Here is a 19,120-nt window from a genome sequence, read left to right as displayed (position 1 = left end):
AAGGTTTGAAAATCACTGGATCAACCCAAACAAACTGAATAATACCAAGAAGAAACAAAAAACATAAAAATATCTACCACTTGGTGACAAATAGTGAAGTGCTGTATGTCTGCTTCAACTTATGTTCAAGATCTTATGTTCTCTGTTTCTTCCAACACCCATGCATCTTTTGATTTCTAAAAACAAAAAAAACACAACTTTTTTTGTCTTCCTCTTATGGTTTTGTTATTTTCTTCAGCTTTCTTTTGAAGATAAGAATCTATACTGTGTTTCACATATCCTTTTGTCTGTCTTTTATGCAGTTTCATTTCCATCATCTGGATTCTGTGTGATGGTGGTTGGTTCTCTAAAAAAATATCAGGTCTTATGTTAAAAAAAAAAAAAAAAAAGGAAACAAGCTGAGTGTGTTGATCCACTGATTATTTACACGGCATGTCGTCTGAGATTTCCAGGAACTGGATGCCCAGTCTTGTTTTGTAAACTGGTTAGTAATGAACTTGCGTCAAAACTGTTTCCTACATGGTAACTAAGAGGGTGTGTGCAGTTTTCATACAATCTTACAACACATTGCCCATCTGTCATCTGATTTTACAGAATGCATTCTATTGCTAATCCTGCTTTTAAATTTTTCATAAGTGCTAAACAACCTGACCTGGATGAACCTGAGGGCTTTTGAATGATTTCCACAAGCGAATAATTGCTTTTGTTATAGAATGAATAGAGTGAATTTCCTGGCAATAGTTTGGAAATGGCCCAGAACAATTCAATTGTGTTGAATTTAATTCCTTCAGACCATCAACTGTTAAGCTCTCAAGTTTACGGAAAAACACACACCTGCTGACAAACAGCTTTTTAAACGTTAAACTATTTTAATCAAAAAACATACAAGTATTCTTATTCCTACATTTCACATGTTGCAATACAACCACAAACTTCAAAGTATTGTATTATTGTCCTCTGCTGGTCTCTTTAAGAGTCAGGGTTGCCAATAGATACAAACTATCAAGTTTTATTCCCAAGTAGCATCTTGGCTCCATGCTCTGAAATTTAATAACTGGAAATATTTTCCTAAGGATTCCTTTGGGTCCTCAAGATAGGTTACAGCAAAAAATACAGCATGGATTTGTCTTCAGCCCTCTTTATTATTTTTACCTTTGTTTTCAATTCAAACTTTCAAATCTTGTCACAGATTTTTGATTATAATTAAGGCTGAATTTTTACAGGGCTAACACAGATAAGCTCTGATCTAAACCCTTGTAATGAAGAAAAGGCATTCACCATGTCAACATGTTACTTTGAATGCTGTGATCATGTGCAGTTAGTTTGCTGTCATACATTCATTTTGGATATAGACCTACTACCAAATGCTTCTTTTAGCAATGTTTTTTCTTCTTAAAAATCATAAAATGTTAAGGATCTATGGGGTGATTTAGAGGTATCAAAGCAAAGTTAAATAATGATACAGAACTGTCTTTTCAATGTCTTTGTTTGTAAAATGTTTGACAAACATACAATTCCTCTTCTGCTCCAAAATTATGCACCCGTTGGTGTTGCTCCATCACATAAATCCCAATAAAACACATAGAGTCTAGATGCTTAGAAAGGCCGCATGTTAAGAATTTCACAAAATATACCTATGAGAAAAATAACTGACAATGAACAGCTCCTAAAATACATTATACAACTTAGCAAATAAAAGTCAAGGATATATTTCCTACAATAACAATGACAGCAATGTACCTGAAGGTCATGGTCAAAGTACATTCATTTGGAAATTTACCCATGTGATTTTATAAAATAATGCTATTCAAACATTGAATAAAATGCTAACTAGGAGGTTGATATGTTAAAGATAGAAAAACAGTAACACGGACAGAGAAAATGCAATATGAAACCTATCTCTATCTGCAGCTCATCCTCAACCCTTTTAACAAAGATCTTTATTTAGGGTCCTGTTGGATATACCTGGCTTCTTTGCGCTGAGCATTTCTACAGCTTCCCTCAATTTCGTTGTGCTGTTTTGGCTGTACAAAATCTTGTGTTTGAACAACAGCGATGATATCTTCTTCCCAACCTTCCTCTGAGAATGAAGGCTCTTGCAGAGTCTGTTCAAATCTTTCATCAGGCAGAAAGCCCTGCACGTCTGCAGCTCTGGCAGCAGCACACAAGAGCTCTTGTCCTTTTCCGCATTCAGCTGCACCACCCAGAACTTGGCCAGCTCAGTGGAACTCCTGGCGTGACTGGCCACCATGTTGAGAATCAGAGGGTAAAGGTCACCAGTTGCAGCTGGGATGGAATGTTTTGGGAGGCCACTGGTGGGGGTGCAGGGTGCCAGCATAGAAGAGGGCTACAAGGACATGAACATTTTATTTTTACAAGAAGCAGAAGTGATGAGAGTTAAGGAATGAAAAGAGAAACACAACTCACAGTTTCCACCTGCGGGGAGACGATCAGGACACGGTCTGCACCCTTTACTTGTTCAGCTAACCAGCGCAGCGGTCCTAGTTCTGCAATTTTCCCCTGCTGCCACATATCAATCGTCACTCTGCAGCCACCGTGCCACTGCAGAAACTCAGCCAGCGCCACCACCGCCTGTTGAAAGGCCGGCGTCACCGAAGGATACACCACAACCACCGACACTGGAGTCATGGGGGCTTCAGGAAGGATTTCAAAAGCGGAGTATGACGAAAACATCTTATCTGGAGATGGACAAAAAGGGGCATTTACTTAGAGCACTGATGTAGTCAAAGCACACGTTTGGTGCTAATGCATGCCATTCATCAGTACTTTATAAAATTTTAAATCCAAGCAGCTGAGGTACGCTTTCGTGGCGAGCCAAAGCAAGTCTGCTGAAAAAGGCTGCAAAAAGATTGATGCATTTTAGGTGGAAAGTGTTTTGCAGTTTTAAAGATACTGACAAATCTAAACCCTCTTCAAGGGAAGAGCATGTTTGCAAACAAATTAGTGATTAAAACTGGGATAAAGACGTTCAACATCTATAACTTTTTATTACTTTCAGTGCTTTAATCCCAACTCAGATTAGGTATAAATATACATTTTACTTACATATAACAAAGCAGGAAATCAAAAGTATCAACGAGGCCAGAACTCCAAAAACAATTCTACTGACAGTCTTAACTTCTTCATATTGTGCTGCAAAAGAAGGAAAAGATATTTAATAATTTAGACAGCATGGCATGACAAACACTATAACATGTGAAATATCCACATAGTTGGGATTAAAACATTTGACATGGTATTATTTGATCTCAGTTATGCATTTGTTATAGTTCATTATAACATACCAATAGATAGAGTTGAAAATTTGTTCTTGGGATTGTCTGGTTCTGTGCTAAATCAGTTCAGATCACATTTTGTAAAGGTAAACTAGCTTGTGTTGGTAATTATAAATGTGGATGAACAAAATCACCTTTGGCGGTCAGAGGTCACCGTTTTTTATTATTATTATTTCCCCCTAAAATGTAAGAAAATTATACAAGAAGAATTTATGTTGTCTTGAACTCATATCTAACTTTTAACAATTGCTTAACGCTTGATACTGAGCCTACTATTATCTTAAAAACGCCGCCAAAATGACTGGCGTTATTAGCCAACTTTCGAAGAATGTCTTTATCAGACGGTCATTTTTTAAGAATAGTGATGATTGCCAAGCAATTAAAAAAAAAAGAAAAGAAAGAAAAGCACATTTTGGAATTGTACTGATAGTGAAACAATAAACTTTTCTTACCCTCATTATTTGGTGTTGTTTGCAAAGACTCTGCAACAGAAAGCAAAAAACATTAAGCATTCTCACTGTCTCCAGATTTCAAAACAATACTATAAATCAGTGTTTCCTAGCACTGATCCTCAGGGCTCCTGCCCAGCACGTTTTGGATGTTTCCCTGCTTCAGCACACCTGATTTCAATTGATGGCTGATGAACAGGTCTCAGCTGAAAACCAATCATCTGCATTAAGTGTGTTAAAGATATTATTTGATTGGCTATTAGAGTCCTGATCCACACTCCAATTGGTGGCTGTAATGCACCATTACGTTACTTAGCAACGGCCAATAAATACTACAAGAAGAACAAGAAGAAGAAAAATAAGGCTCGTTAAAGCAGGGAAACGTGTAACACAGAGAGGGCAATGTGCCTGGAGGAGCAGGGTTGGGAAACACTACTATAAATAAAATGCTTTTCAAAGGTAGGGGTATTATTTTATACATTGCAAAATACCTAGCTACTATTTACCAATATAGAGTAAAGTTTCACATTTTATATGAAATGTGTATTTAACATTCTGTGTTGTCAGCCAGGTATAGAATGGGGTCTTCTTGGCTTTAAAGATTATTGATCATTTAAAATGGGTCCTATACTACTGCTGATAACAAAGATTCAACTTTTGCTGAGCTTGACACTCGATTTGCTTACCCAAAGTTGCCTTTGTAGTACTCGGTGTAACAGTTGCTGCAAAAAGAGAGAACGGTTCAAACATTCGTGGTATGTCAGGTTTTGATTTTTAAAATGTTAATTATTTTGTTTTTGTTTGCAGAATTACAGACAAAGCACCTCTTTCTCAGTATTTTATCTAACTAATTAGTGGCATGTTACAAAGGATTTAAAAAAAATCATTCTCTTTGTTTAATTTATTCTTCACATCCAAATAAAGTTGAAGTTGCTGATATCCATTCTTGAGAAGATTTTCTTACTTGTTGGTTGATGAGGTACCCAAATAGACTTTGTTGGTATTGTGGGGCCACTTCCCTTTGGAGGCAATGGCTCATTATAAACGGTGACAAGGAATGAACCATAATCTACGCCAACTAAAAAAGAAAACCATTCCTACAGGTGATACAGAAGATATTTTGTTTTAGTATGGACTTTTAATTATGTGAAAAAAAAATAGTTGGACCATCATCACAGTGTGTGATCATGCTGTTTGAAATAAACATCAGCTAGTTTAGTAAGTCATTTGTACCTTCTCCAATCCAGTAAGGTTTGCTTCAGTCAAAGCGGGATTGTATTTACAGAAATGGGTCAATTGTCCTGAAATGACCCTTGTGCCCTTCAGATGAATAATACTAGCTGCAGAGAAGAAAAAACTGTTTATTAACATGGTTAGAATTGATGGTTCACATTATTATTTCTTCGTACGGATAGAAAAAAAAGCATCTGTAATTGAGCATCATTTTTTATTCCCATATTGTCTTTATGGCATTACAAAGTTTGATAGACATGGGCTTCATTGACTTTAAGGTGACAGCATAGGCACACTGGTAAAAAATTTATCACCAGGGAAATTTTATATCTCAAAGTAACACAAAAAACATCAACACAAAACAAAAACCCTACATGCATGCATCCATTCTGATATGTTCTTATAGGCTCAGAAGCCTACAGGAACTTCAGCACACAACCTGCACACATTCAATGTTAAAATAGTAAAATAACATTAAATGCATTACCAATATACAGTGTGCATAGCGGAGTGGACAGTCTTGTAATTTGTAATTTAAAATGTTGAATCAATTAATCTCTACCTACATCTTAAAATCTGTCTTGAGGTAAAGGTTTGTAACATCAAAAACAAGAATGGCTTTTCCTACCATCGATGTTGATCGCCCAGCTTATGTTCAGCTTTCGTTCATGTCCGACCGTCACCAGTTCCACTTTTAGGCCTGCCACCTGAGATGGACTGCCATTCAGGTCTATTTCAGGAAAAGCTAGAACATAGTGGAGTTCACAATAATCATGAAGGTTTATTATGCATTTACAGAAATATCTGTGAAAAAATATGTGCCAGCAATTTGACATTATTTTAATGTCTACATTGTTTTCCAAACCTGATCATCGGGGTAGACTGTGCTGGGGTATTAAAAACGTTTTTGTTTGATAATATAATATGAAATCAGTGACACCTAACTGCTTTTGTTTTTATGATGAGCCAACAATTTTTACTGTTGTACTGGTGATAATTATTATCAACGGGATTTAGCAAATTAAAAGGTAGATTTTTTTTTTTGTTTTGTTTTTTTGTACGTGTAACTTTTATTAGAAACTAGATTAACTAGATTTCAGAGTTACTACTACTACTACTACTACTACTACTACTACTACTACTACTACTACTACTACTAATAATAATAATAATAATAATAATAATAACAAATACGTGGAAATAAACACTGTGGGACAAAAGGACATTTCTTTTCTAATTGTAATATGGCAGATGAATAACACAGGCTTACCGTCAGGCTCCTCACACACAACTTTCTGTAACAAAATGCCAGAAACAAGGTTCTCAGACAATATCAAATTTATCAACAGTGTGTATAATGATGGATTACTTACTATGTCGTGGGCAGTCCCCCGTGAAACGACGAAGCAGAGAAAAAACAATATACTTTGCCACATTATCAGCGTCTGATCTAGAACATACAAACATAAAAAATTAAGAATAAAATAAGCATAAGTGAAGGTTTTAGGAGCAGCCGTGTTGATGTCCCCAGCGGACTGCAAAGGGCTCTGTGATGAAACTGTCTAGAACAAGGGAAAAACCAGCAGACTTAACCCCGCCCACTCACAGTTGTTGATTTTTCCCCCTCATGAGTGGCAGTCGAAAGATAAGGTAAGGGTAAAATACACATGAAAAACTACTTAGCATGACAGACAAGGATGCATTTTCATATAAGTTGGTAGGAAACGTCTCTGATTCTGGTTCTGCTTGATTAAACGTAGTTTCTGATTTCACATGCAGCGGGTTTCCCTTAACATCGAGCAAGAAACAGCTAACTAGCTGTTTCACAGTTTTTCTTCTAAGCAAAGTTAGAGTTTAATCTGTAAAACTGTCAAGATGATGCAGTCACCAATACTTTACATACCACTCAGTATTTGTAAAGCACTTTATTTGACCTTCCAAAACGTTTTAATCCTTTAAAAAATGTACGTTTACCAAATACATGATGTAGACCTATCGATTATGTAAGACTACTGTAAAGACTGATAATAAATGCCGTGAAAGTAGCCTTTAGGAGCAAAAATAGATAATGGAAACTTTAAACAGTGGAGTTTGAATCTTAGGAAAGAAATGTTTTTGCACATTCATGTTATCAGCACACTGGCTCTCAGGAAAGTAATTGTCCTGCTAATTCACTGCCACCTTTGAACTAACAGCTGTAAATAGAAGCGGTCAGTCTGTGTTGCCATGTCTGAACAGAGGAACAGGTCTCCCACACCAAAGAGGCTCTTAGCACAATGCATTGAACTTATGCAATTGCATTAATTATGTGCTTAAATTAAAAAGACAAACAAAAAGTAACCCTTGGTCCGTTATTTAACTTGCGCTGAATATTAGTGGTGATTGTTGTTTATATTTGTATATTATAGAACTAGAACTGCTAGAAATGCTCCGACTTGAATCATCTAATTTTACCTTGATTGGTAATCAGCAGGTCATGCACTGAACAATCAAAGATATTTATTAAATGCATCAAAACTAACCGCTTCTACAATTTTCAGTCAAAATGATGTCTACCATTGAAATGGGAATTAAATTAGGATATTTATGAACGGTTCAAATATACTTCTACATTGGACTGATTTACATCTAACCAAAAGCATAGACATTACACTTGAATTTCATCAAGGTTTGCTTTGGTACTTTTTGAGGAATAATGTTTTTAAGTCTCATTTTATTTTTATTCTGAACTTTTAAATCACCCAAAGAAGCTGCAGTAAAAATTAACTGGAGGCTCACACAATGTATCGGCGGCAGCTACTGTACTTGAAAACATGTCCAAAACTGCATAACTTTGCTTTAAGCTCCTTGATACTTGGGATAAGCAGACCTGGCAACTACTTTCTGCAATTAAATATTTGCAAGACCAGACAGTTTATTGCAGGTGCTGTAAATTTTAGTGCAGAGTAAGCCTATTTGCAATACAGTCTCACACATGGTGAAATAATTGTCAGAACATGTTTGACAGAAAAGGCATAAATGAGGACTTAAAGAGAACCACAATGATAAATCCATTGCTCAGCATTAGTCACAAATGTGTGACTCTTGAGGTTTGTCATGGATCAATATTTTAGCTGGTACTAATACTAGAACAAAAGGTATAGGAATTAAAGAGAAAACAAGTGAATTCATTAACCTCTGACAAATGCTGACTGCTGGGAAAAAGCCTATATGCTTCACTTGGTTTTTCCATTTGGCAGGTCCGAACTTGAAGAAACCCTCACCCCGTGTTTCAACTCTGCTTCAGTTTTACATTCACTTTGTGTCCTCTGCTAAATAATCATCATTGTAATGTACAGTTCATAAAGGAAGGGTCCCCCAAAATGTCGTCTTTGGCCATGATGGGCCAAGCAGGAGCCCAGAGACTTGCGACAGGAACCTGGAGAAGATTCATGAAGGACGGCAGGTGCTTTCTTGACGCTCTTTTTCAAAAGAAATGGCCAAACGTACGGGACTTCTTTTTAACCTCTCCTGCTCTATTGCAGATGTTTCACTACCTCAGCTTCTCACCGGAACGCTTCAGCCTCACCTGCAGCCAATCAGAAAACCCCATCCTATAGCTATGTGGTCATTGGGGCAGGGTCAGCAGGTTGCGTCCTTGCCAATCGCCTGACAGAAGACGCCCAGGAGTCCGTGTGTCTGTTGGAGGCCGGACCCAAGGACAAGTGGCTGGGAAGCTCCCGACTCTCGTGGAAGATCCACATGCCAGCCGCGCTGACCTACAACCTCTGTGATGACAAGTACAGTGATTGAGTAGAAATTTAAGCAATCAGATCATCCTCAGTTCATGCCAGTGACTGATAAACTTTTGTTTTGATGATAATTCAGAGCTCAGAATTTCCGTTTAATTGTTCTGCTGTGTTTCTTTTCACTCCTCTTCAGGTATAACTGGTTCTACCACACGTTACCTCAGGCCCACATGGACAACAGGGTGCTGTACTGGCCCAGGGGTCGAGTCTGGGGAGGATCCTCCTCACTCAATGCCATGGTTTACATCCGTGGGCATGCAGAGGACTACAACCGCTGGCAGAGAGAGGGTGCAGAGGGATGGGACTATGAGCATTGTCTGCCTTACTTCAGAAAAGCTCAGTGCCATGAACTGGGAGAAAACAGGTACGTAGGTTCCATCAAGTATTGGAGCTGTGCTAGTAGACTGTATGAAATAATAGTGTTTATTCATAATTGGCAGACATTAACTGAACATTTATTTATCCCATTGCCGGTTTTTCAATAAATAGTTTGAGCAAAAAAAGTCTGATCAATACTATCAGTTTTCTAGGATTAGAAAACATCATCAGGTTCACCAGTCTGATAGCATGAATACAGTACAATACATTTCAAACCCTCATAGAAAGTTCAACACCAGAAGTCAGGGCACCTTCAGTCAATGGAAAAATGTTTTCCTGCGGTTATTTCATATATTCTAGGTACAAGAGGACACTTTAGATCAGGGGTGGGCAACTCCAGGCCTCGAGGGAGGCTGGGGAGGCTCCTGCAGTATTTATAATTCAAGACACCTGAGTCAAATAATGATTCAGGACTCTGACTGCACTTAGGAGGTGATTCAGCTGTTGGATTCAGGTGTTTTGGATCAGGGAGACATCTTAGAGTTGCAGAACACCAGCCCTCGAAAACCAGGAGTGCCCAACCCCGGTTTAAGATGTAATAGGCTTACTTTAATAATTGAATGACAACAAAGTCTGTCTATGTCTGTTTTAAGATGAACAGAAATTTGTCCAGAGCGTGAATGTGTCTTTGCTAATGGGAATTTAAAACTCCGCTTCATGTTTTATCACGATTCATATTTTTTCCCAGGTCACACTGTTGCCACCTGTACTGGTGGGTTTGAAAATAAATTTTACGGGGGTGTAAATGAAAAGAAATGTGATGCACATCCTGAAGCAACAGCTCTTGTCCTGTCTTAAGAACTATGTGTGCTGTTTATGATGTGCCTGGACAACATAACATATGCTAAGTAGCTTTGTTATTATCAACATTAATAAGACAATTGTCTAGCATTAATGAACAAGTTGTAGCAGAGGTGCTTGTATGATAATCCCACACTTCCTGCTGGAGTTTGAAACCTACTAAGCATTTGTGAGATATTGTAGTATTGTGTTTTTCCCTCTTTGTATTGCAGGTACAGAGGTGGCAGCGGACCTCTTCACGTGTCCAGAGGAAAGACCAACCATCCCCTGCACAAGGCTTTTATCGAAGCAGGCCAGCAGGCAGGATACCCCTTCACTGATGACATGAATGGATTTCAACAGGAAGGCGTTGGCTGGATGGACATGACCATCTACAAAGGTAACAGAAACCGAGAGGAAAACACTTGAGGTTCAATAAAAATGATGGAAAGAGGAGTTAAAGACCGCATTGGTGGTATTGAGATCAGGTTAGGCTTAATACAGAAGCTGCATTAATTAACTAACCAATGAGCCTCATAACTATAGTTTTTGTAATATTATTACGGGTGCTTCATTTAATAATCTCCCCAAATGTCTGAACATCTCATGCAATATCCCATCCATCCATCCATTTTCTGTTCACCCTTGTCCCTAATGGGGTCAGGAGGGTTGCTGGTTCCAATCTCCAGCTATGTTCTGGTCGAGAGGCGGGTTCACCCTGGACAGGCCGCCAGTCTGTCACAGAACAACACAGAGACATACAGGACACACAACCATTCACACACACACTCACACCGAGGGAGAATTTAGAGAGCCCAATTAACCTGACAGTCATGTTTTTGGACTGTGGGAGGAAGCCGGAGAACCCGGAGAGAACCCACGCATGCACAGGGAGAACATGCAAACTCCATGCAGAAAGACCCCGGGCCGGGAATCGAACCCAGGACCTTCATCCAATATGGTGCTTATGTAGTCCCTTACCATATTAGTAAGAGGGAAAACTTGTTAATGCTAATGAGATTATAAATGCTGTGAAAACCTTCAAGATCATCAGAAAACTGATTTGAAATGCTGAAATAATGTGGTACTCAGTGAGAAAAAAAACCTCATGATTGGTGCAAAATGTTAAATATGATCCTATATTTCATCTTTTATATGTTTTGGTTTAATTGCCAACACTGAAATGTTAGAAAACATCAGTAAATTGGCCACAACTGAAAACCAAACTTCTAATCTAGATTTAAAGCAAAATCTTTAGAACTGCGGATTGTATCGGCTCAAAAATGGAGCGCTGACCTGGGTGGAAAAAGTGAATACCACTCATCTCCAAGATTTTACTGCACAAATAAATCTTGTCCGAATGAACACATGTTTCCAGGGAAGAGATGGAGCACTGCCAGCGCCTACCTCAGACCTGCACTGGGTCGGCCCAATCTGAAGACGGAAGTGCACTGCATGACCACCAAGATCTTGTTTGATGGCAAGCGGGCTGTGGGGGTGGAGTACGTGCAGAACGGAGAGAAAAAGAGAGTAAGAAGCACAACTATCTTACGTAATACAGTAGATAAAAAAAAAACTGATTAAAGAGGTATTTTTTTAAAATTATGTTTACCATTTTTCATACCTTTCGTCTTTACAACAGCTCGCAGACTCAGTTTTTCCATTATTGTTCAGGTGTTTGCAGATAACGAAGTGATCTTGAGCGGAGGAGCCATCAATTCCCCTCAGCTTCTCATGCTGTCTGGTGTGGGAAATGCAGATGAACTGAAAGACCTAGGTATTCCTGTCATTCAGCACTTGCCAGGTGCGTGAAGTCTAAAGACTCTGTTGACATCGCAATGAATGGATTCTCTGCTGGAGATTAGATCTTGATGCTTGTAGGATTTTGAATCACTTTTTGACCTTTTCGTGCCTTGATAGCTGGTTCTAGTATTGCTGAAGGAGGCAGCTGTTGCACAACCACTGTAACTTTACAAGCATATTTGTTTTCTTTCTTTTTTTCAAAAAGAAAATGTTTTTCAAGTAGGTGGCTCAACAATTACTTGGATTGATTACCTTACAAAGAATCTACGGACTATAAGACTAAAATGTTTTGTTTGATAAAGTCAGCAACAGTGGAGCACCACAGGGGATTGTACTCTCACCATTCATTTTCACCGCATACACCTCCCATGTAGCCTGGCTATCACCTTCCCCATGTAACTCCACTCAAAAAAAGATGTTGCTTACGTCACAGTCTTGTCTTTCTCTCACTCGCTTGGATTCCCTCTGCTAGATGTTGTACCAGACCAATCAGGGAACAGAAGAAGTGAATGATGACGTTGATTTTCTGCGCTGTTTTAGAATTGTAGTCTGCCTGTAGTTTTAGCAATGGCAGCAGAGACAGTCTGCGATGGCGTCGCGTCCACATATTGAATTAACATTAACAGTTGCTTCATTCGGATCGGCACTTCTCTCTTCGTAGCGGAGGATGGTTGTTTACAGCACAGACAATTTCCGGTAAGCATCATAGCCTTGAATTGCCGTATTTCATACGTCAGGGGCAAACATTAACTATTGGAAATTTAAAACGGGAAGCAATCGTTTCTCAATAGTCGAGATCCCAGACTGTCTGCACAAGAAAAATAGCGTAGGACGACGGGCCTGATTTTTTACCAGGCTACCTCAGACTTCAAGTTAGAGTCCTGCCAACTGCATAAATGCTCAGAATACTTTTACTGAATGAATGAATAAGAAGCTTCTTCAGATTCACCGCAATACAAACCTCTACTGAGAATCCTCTCTGTCCACTATCATCACTGTCAACTGCACAATAACTCTTTGACCAAACTTGCATGTTCTGACTTTCAGCAAGAACATAATAAAGTTATATTTATTTAAGTATTTTTTAATTGGATTTGGATTAAACTGAACAAAAGCCTCTGTCTTTTTCACTCTGTTGTTCAGGCGTTGGTAATAATCTGCAGGACCACCTGGAGCTGTACGTCCAGCAGCAGTGCACTCAGCCCATCACCTTGTACAAGGCGCAGAAACCTTTCCACATGATCAAGATTGGCCTCGAGTGGCTCACTCTTTTTACCGGTAACCAAATTCACCATGCAAATGTATTTATACGTCCTGACGTTTTTACTGTGTTATCACTTTACAATTATGCAAAACTTTGATGCACTTTATTGCTGTCGTATTTTAGGCGAAACGCAAGTAGCTCTCAATGCTGAAGTGGAATTAAAATGATGCATGATTTTCAGCATTTTGCACTTTGTGCTGATCTGAATCTGAAAAACGATGTGCATTTGCTTTCTCCTCCTTCCATGTAAGCTGAAAATTACATTTTTACTTCATGTGACCAGATTGCGTTTCTGTGTTTTCCATATGGCTTCTGGCAAGCCTCTAATGTGACTTGTGCATCAGCAGATTCATGTTTCGCCACCGTGCCTCGTAACTGCTTAGAAATAAACAACAAGGACAGCAAACAGCTCAACCGCTTGAGAGAAAATTATGGATACAACAGAATTATCAGTATTTTAAGTATTTAAAACAAACAAAAAAAAACCTAATCAATGCTTTACTTTACCGGATATGAAATGCTCGTATCGTTCTTCAGCCCAGACCTGGTGAAGACAAACGTAGGTCACACATTTCATACTTTTATTTATAAATGGTTTTGAAAAGTTCTGCTTCATTATTTTGTCATTTTCTTTCCACATTAGCACAGTGCACTACGGTACTTTGTGCTTTTATGTCTCAAATAATTTGCAATCCACTTCAGGAATACATGCGAGAGCATAAGAATCTTGTGAAATGTACATATTTTATAGAAGTTTCCCAACCCGGGCCATCAAGGCAGACTGTGCCACCTGTTTCAGATGTGCCCCTGCTTGAAACAAACCCTGAGTCATATGTGAAATTTATCAGAAACCTAAATTAGCCTCCAGATGTGCTGAAGCGAAGCACCTAAGTTATGCAGGGCAATGTGCCTTGAGGACCAGGGTTGGGAAATGCTGTTTTAGGTTGTTTCCCAACATTATAATATTTTTGTTATTTTACCTAAATGTCTTGTTTTGTTACAAAATGAATATATATATATATATATTTACAAAACTAAGACAGATATATACCCTGAGTCAAATAATGAGGTCATTAGCAGGACTCTGGAGAACTTGACTGCACTTAGGAGCTAATTCAGCTATTGGACTCAGGTGTGTTGGATCAGGGAGACATCGAAGAGTTGCAGGACACCGGCCCTCGAGGACCAGGAGTCCCCACCTCTGCCCCATAGGAAAAATTTTTTTTTATTTTTACTCAAAGCAATTCGTAGAATTTGCCTCAAATAGTACTCGGTGTTTCTGTGAAATGCTCCACGTAGTGACGAAATGCACTGATTGACAACTGATTATTGCAGGAAACCACCTTGTGGTTCTGAAATTAGGAACATTATCTGTGCCAGACGTAAAGTTGGCAGACTTACTTTTTTTTTATCAGCTTTGTGTTTGCATTTTCTTTGAATGTCTCAACCTTCTTCCCCCAGGGTACGGAGCTACAGCCCACTTGGAGAGTGGAGGCTTTATCCGCAGTCGACCTCACGTCCCACACCCTGACATTCAGTTTCATTTTCTGCCTTCGCAAGTTATTGACCACGGCCGGGTTCCTTCAAAGATAGAAGCGTATCAGGTGCGACAAATGACATATATGCTCTTTTCTTTTTCGTCCTCCTAACTGGGCAGTCCAAATTTATTCATTACTTTCATTTAGACTGCTATTAATAAACTCTGTGCCAGCAAGAGCTTGAAGAGACAAAGGATTACATGTAGAGTCCCCCTTGCTGTTCCATGGAAAGTCACATTAAAATCACAAACTTGGCTCTTCACAGTAATTTCTTGTGAAATGATTCTCTCTTCCAGAGAATTGCACCTGCCAGGAAATAATAGCCTTGCACAAAGGAAAATAGCTGTGGGTTAACTCCGTCTTTCCCTGCAGATAGATCATTTAAGAGGAGACATAAAAAAAAAAAAAATGCAAATTCTACAGTGTGAAGCTACCTAAAATGGGAGAAGTTGTTTAAGTAGGGCTGGGCGCATTGATTCAAATAGATACCAAAGTGAGCATTATTATTGGGTCAATACTGCTGTCTCTTTCAAATGTCCTGCAAATTTCAGAAATTTCCCCAGAGTTCATGCCAAACATCAAGAGCTTGCTTTTTTAATATGATTCTGAGATGTCATACCTTCGTAATGTTTATACTAAAAACATCTGCTCTCTTTCAAATACAACTTGTTTAATTTCCTCACAAGTGCAGCTTCTCTCCAACACTGTCAGTGCAGACGGCGCATCCTCCCACACCCCTCGGCTCCTCGATCATGCAGGCTCACGTTGCTCCTCACCCTCCCTGCTTTGCAGAAGAGATAATTTATCACTGTGGCAACTCCACAAATTTACATAAACATATCAAAGCAGTTCACCCTCTAGCAAACGCCAAGATACAGAAAACGTTGGTAAAAGTTGATCAGAGATGCAGACTGATTAAACTATTATCATGTATTCAGGCAGCTGAATAAAATCATACTGGAACTCAAAAATATTACATGTGCCACAAAATTAAAACATGAATATAGGATGAATATGGTCATCCTTTTTTGTTAGTTTAAAGAAAAATGGTATTCCTATAGAGGTTACAGACAGCGGCATCCCAATATTTTTGCGTTGCTGCGATGATCATGAAGGACAGTTCGTCTCAACAGAACGGTTTTAAGAGTTTATTGAAGACTCTTATCCAATCTCTGTGTAAAAAAAATCCTAGTAGTGAAGTTTTATTGTAAGAAAAAAAAAACTTACTTTGTATTTGTCTCTCAAAAGTAAAAAAAAAAAAAGTTGTTGATATTTAGACACAAATGAGAATCAAGATAGCTTCGAATTGAAAAGAATCACTGAAGAATAGGACTGAACTACCAGAACTCAGGGATTTGTCTCAGATATTGGTGCCAACATGGTCGCAGCTGTGCGCAAAGTAGGTCGGGCACGTTATCCATGCTTTGCACATCCAGAAACGTTGTAAGTTTCCAGAACAGAAACTCATCCAGTCTGTTGAAGCCCACTGGAACTGTGTATTCTACAAGTTCAAGAGACATGTGAGAAAAAGGAAGCAGTTGTACTTTGCCTTCTTGGGTTCAGCTCACTATGCGTGGTCAGTGGTGGGGCTCTCCCTTGACACCCTGAGACCATTTGAAGGAGCAGCAAGAGAGATATAATCTGAAAAAAAAACATTTGTCTGTCTCAAAGGTGATCTCCCTGGTGGTAACAATTCTTGGCTGCATCTCATAAGGCTCCAAGGGAGCAAGCCAGCAGGTGTGCAGTTAGTAGAGTACCAGCACCGATTCAGGGGCATTGGAGCCTTTTGGGGTCTCAGTAGCAGCCCCTACCTGGACACAAGATTTAAAAACTTTGGATCTTGGGACAAATGTCAGACATCAGAGATATGATCAGAGTTTGACTCTCAGGTCCTTGGATGACAGCACCAGCGCACAGTAACTCAGACAAGAAGAGTAACAAAAGTAAATGTGTTGCTGTTCCCAGAATAAAAACATCTGTTCTTGACAGGGGACAGGGCCAACAAAGGTGGCTCAAAAAATACTTTAAGGGCTTTATGAACAATTTTCCTATATGAAATTAATAGTATTTTTGTTGTGTAGTGAATTCATATCACACTTTTGGCTTTTATCTGACTTTTTTCTTAAAGAATTGTGTGGTAGAAGGTACTATGAGAATTATTTTAACTCTATACTGCTACATTATTCTATGTCGTTAGTTGATAAAAAAATACAAATTTTCCTAAAATTTATGTCCCTTTATAATATCATTAACATAATCCACTTACCCAAAATCAAATCACAAAATTATTAAATGATCATGACATTTCAAGACAATAAGTATTGGTACTACTTGCTACACTTGCCCTTTATTTACTTGGTACCAAAAATCCCAGTATCACTTACCATTGTTGTGAAGTCCTATTTTCTTAATTGACTGGTTTTTATATGAGTAAATTATTTATTAAGCTTAATCTGCTGCTGTAAAAGTCTTCAAAAATAAGGAGTGTTTTGATGTCCTAGGTTCATGTTGGACCAATGAGAAGCACTAGCATTGGCTGGATGAAGCTGAAAAGTCCCAATCCCACGGATCACCCAATTCTCCAGCCAAACTATCTCTCCACTGGTAAGAACCGAAGAGGGTTGCTTGACTGAAATAGAGCAGAAGATAAAACAGAGTCATGTGTGTTTTCTATCTGATCTTTGCAGATATTGATGTGTGGGAATTCAGGGAGTGCGTCAAACTGTCCAGAGAAGTTTTCGCACAGAGTGCCTTCGACCAGTTCCGCGGTCCCGAGGTCCAGCCCGGTCTCCAGGTGCAATCGGACGCCGACATCGACGCTTTCGTCCGCCAGAAGGCCGACAGCGCCTACCATCCCTCCTGCACCTGCAAAATGGGGTCCGCCTCCGATCCGATGGCGGTGGTGGACTCGAGCGCACGCGTCCTGGGTCTGGAGCGACTGCGGGTTGTCGACGCTTCCATCATGCCCAGCATTGTGAGCGGGAACCTGAACGCCCCTACGATCATGATGGCAGAGAAAGCAGCCGACATGATCAGAGGTCGGCCTCCTCTGGTGGACCCCGGGGTTCCCGTGTACCGGCCCCCGACGCTCGAAACGCAGAGATGATCGGCCGATTCGGTGATTTAACTATAAGGATCTCTGAGGTGGGAGCAGCAGGGAATTTAATCAACAAAAATCAAAAAATGTGACTTAGTTTTGTTTAAGCTTTGCGTTGAAGTGAAGGATTTAGCATGAAGTTTGATATGCAGGCAGCCTGTTGGTTGGGACCAACACACTAAGACATCATCCATCATTCTAAAAGTAGACATTATTACAGCCTGCCACGTAGCAGCTGTGCAGTAAATGCAAATTGCTTTTTGCAGAATCTCAACAGTACCTGGAAGAGCCTTATCAACTGAACACTCAGTGTTTTTGTTTAAATCTACTAATACATGAGGACGTAAGGGGAATGCTGTTTGCACCAACAACATGGTTCATCTCAATTCGCTGTATCCACAGCTGGAATTGTTTTAAGTTTAAGTATTATGGAGCAACATGGGAAACACCAACAAAGCAAAGATCAGACTCTATGGCATTTGGTTCTGCTTGAAGTATTATTGTCACGTTAATTATGATTTATGCCTTTCTGATATGAAGGTTTAACTAAAGTGCAAGGTTCTGTTTTCCCTCTTGTCTACCGATCAGCTTATTTCCTGCAGACCTGCAGCCGTTCAGTTCAGCTCTTTTTCATAGGTCTGTTTGCACACTGTTCAAGATAACAGGAAGGCAATCGCTGCTTAGTTTCTGTTCCAGTTAGCCTTATCTCAAAAAAGGGACGTTTTTAGTGCAAGACATTCGCCAGTTTGCTCGCACGGTTGCTTTTGTGTTAGAAAAAGATTGGTGCTGATTAGATTGGCCTGCATAGCCGCCCACATCAGCATTTTTTATTTGAGAAAAGCTGGAACGACACTTGTTTTCTGGCATATGTCTTAAAGACGTTATCTTTTTTTTTAACCAAAAAAAAGCAAAAGCTTTAAAACATATATAAATGTGAAAAAGGAAGCAACTTAAGATTTTGTGAGCAAAAAATAACTGCCCTTTTCAGTCTCTAACACTAGCAGATCTGTTTACACTAACGTACAAGAGTTGGTTTTTTTTGTTTTGGGGGTGGGGGTTGTTTCCTAGATTGCAGCTGTTGCATTTTAGGGCAAAGAAGCAGTTAAAGGGCAAATACTATTTTTACATATTTTCCTTCTCAATTGTGTTCAGTTAGTTTCAATGCATTTTTATACTGCTTGGTCTCAAGGCTCTGTTCTTCTTTTTGCTTGTAATAGTTCATTTCATAAAATGTACAGTACAGACCAAAAGTTTGGACACTACTGTGTGTCCAAACTTTTGGTCTGTACTGCATATATATATATATATATATATATATGAGGAAAAAAGTGAAGAAAATGCAACTGAAAGTTACAGAAGAATGGTGTTGTTGATACTTTTAGACCATAGAACTGTTGCATTAATAAGTGCCATAATATGCTTGCAAGACAAAAGTAGGAAAGTTCAACTCTAGCTCCAAGCTCAAGTTAAAAAGTGATTAAGATTTGTGTCATA

At 39.1% G+C, this 19,120-nt stretch overlaps 2 protein-coding genes across 4 annotated transcripts; one reads left to right on the top strand and one right to left on the bottom strand.

The window, feature by feature from the left end:
- Positions 1–849: 849 nt before the first annotated feature.
- Positions 850–8,661, bottom strand: LOC122830288. 2 transcript variants are annotated; one of them, XM_044115540.1, is made up of 11 exons: positions 8,547–8,661; positions 6,352–6,428; positions 6,249–6,273; positions 5,607–5,723; positions 4,979–5,085; positions 4,710–4,842; positions 4,432–4,467; positions 3,749–3,778; positions 3,067–3,153; positions 2,428–2,699; positions 850–2,347 (listed from the first exon to the last, which is right to left on the bottom strand). In XM_044115540.1, exons 2-11 carry the CDS (start codon positions 6,412–6,414, stop codon positions 1,928–1,930), a joined length of 1,290 nt encoding a protein of 429 aa, XP_043971475.1. In that variant the 5' UTR covers positions 6,415–6,428; positions 8,547–8,661; the 3' UTR covers positions 850–1,927. The 2 variants fall into 2 exon arrangements, with proteins under 2 accessions (XP_043971475.1, XP_043971469.1); XM_044115534.1 differs by lacking the exon at positions 8,547–8,661 and having other exon boundaries at positions 6,352–6,550.
- Positions 3,755–18,855, top strand: LOC122830275 (choline dehydrogenase, mitochondrial-like). Of its 2 annotated transcripts, none has more exons than XM_044115522.1 (11): positions 3,755–4,204; positions 8,317–8,423; positions 8,503–8,757; positions 8,900–9,130; positions 10,158–10,324; positions 11,303–11,454; positions 11,599–11,728; positions 12,871–13,005; positions 14,453–14,595; positions 17,031–17,133; positions 17,217–18,855. In XM_044115522.1, the coding sequence occupies exons 2-11, from the start codon at positions 8,341–8,343 to the stop codon at positions 17,633–17,635; spliced, it is 1,818 nt and encodes a 605-aa protein (XP_043971457.1). In that variant the 5' UTR covers positions 3,755–4,204; positions 8,317–8,340; the 3' UTR covers positions 17,636–18,855. The 2 variants fall into 2 exon arrangements, with proteins under 2 accessions (XP_043971457.1, XP_043971450.1); XM_044115515.1 differs by lacking the exon at positions 3,755–4,204 and adding an exon at positions 6,558–6,628 and having other exon boundaries at positions 17,217–18,854.
- Positions 18,856–19,120: the final 265 nt, after the last annotated feature.

The sequence above is a fragment of the Gambusia affinis genome, linkage group LG01, assembly GCF_019740435.1.
Source record: "Gambusia affinis linkage group LG01, SWU_Gaff_1.0, whole genome shotgun sequence".
In the NCBI taxonomy this organism is placed as follows: domain Eukaryota; kingdom Metazoa; phylum Chordata; class Actinopteri; order Cyprinodontiformes; family Poeciliidae; genus Gambusia; species Gambusia affinis.
The sequence above is the reverse complement of the archived record's forward strand: the minus strand, read 5'-3'. Positions and strand labels throughout refer to the sequence as shown.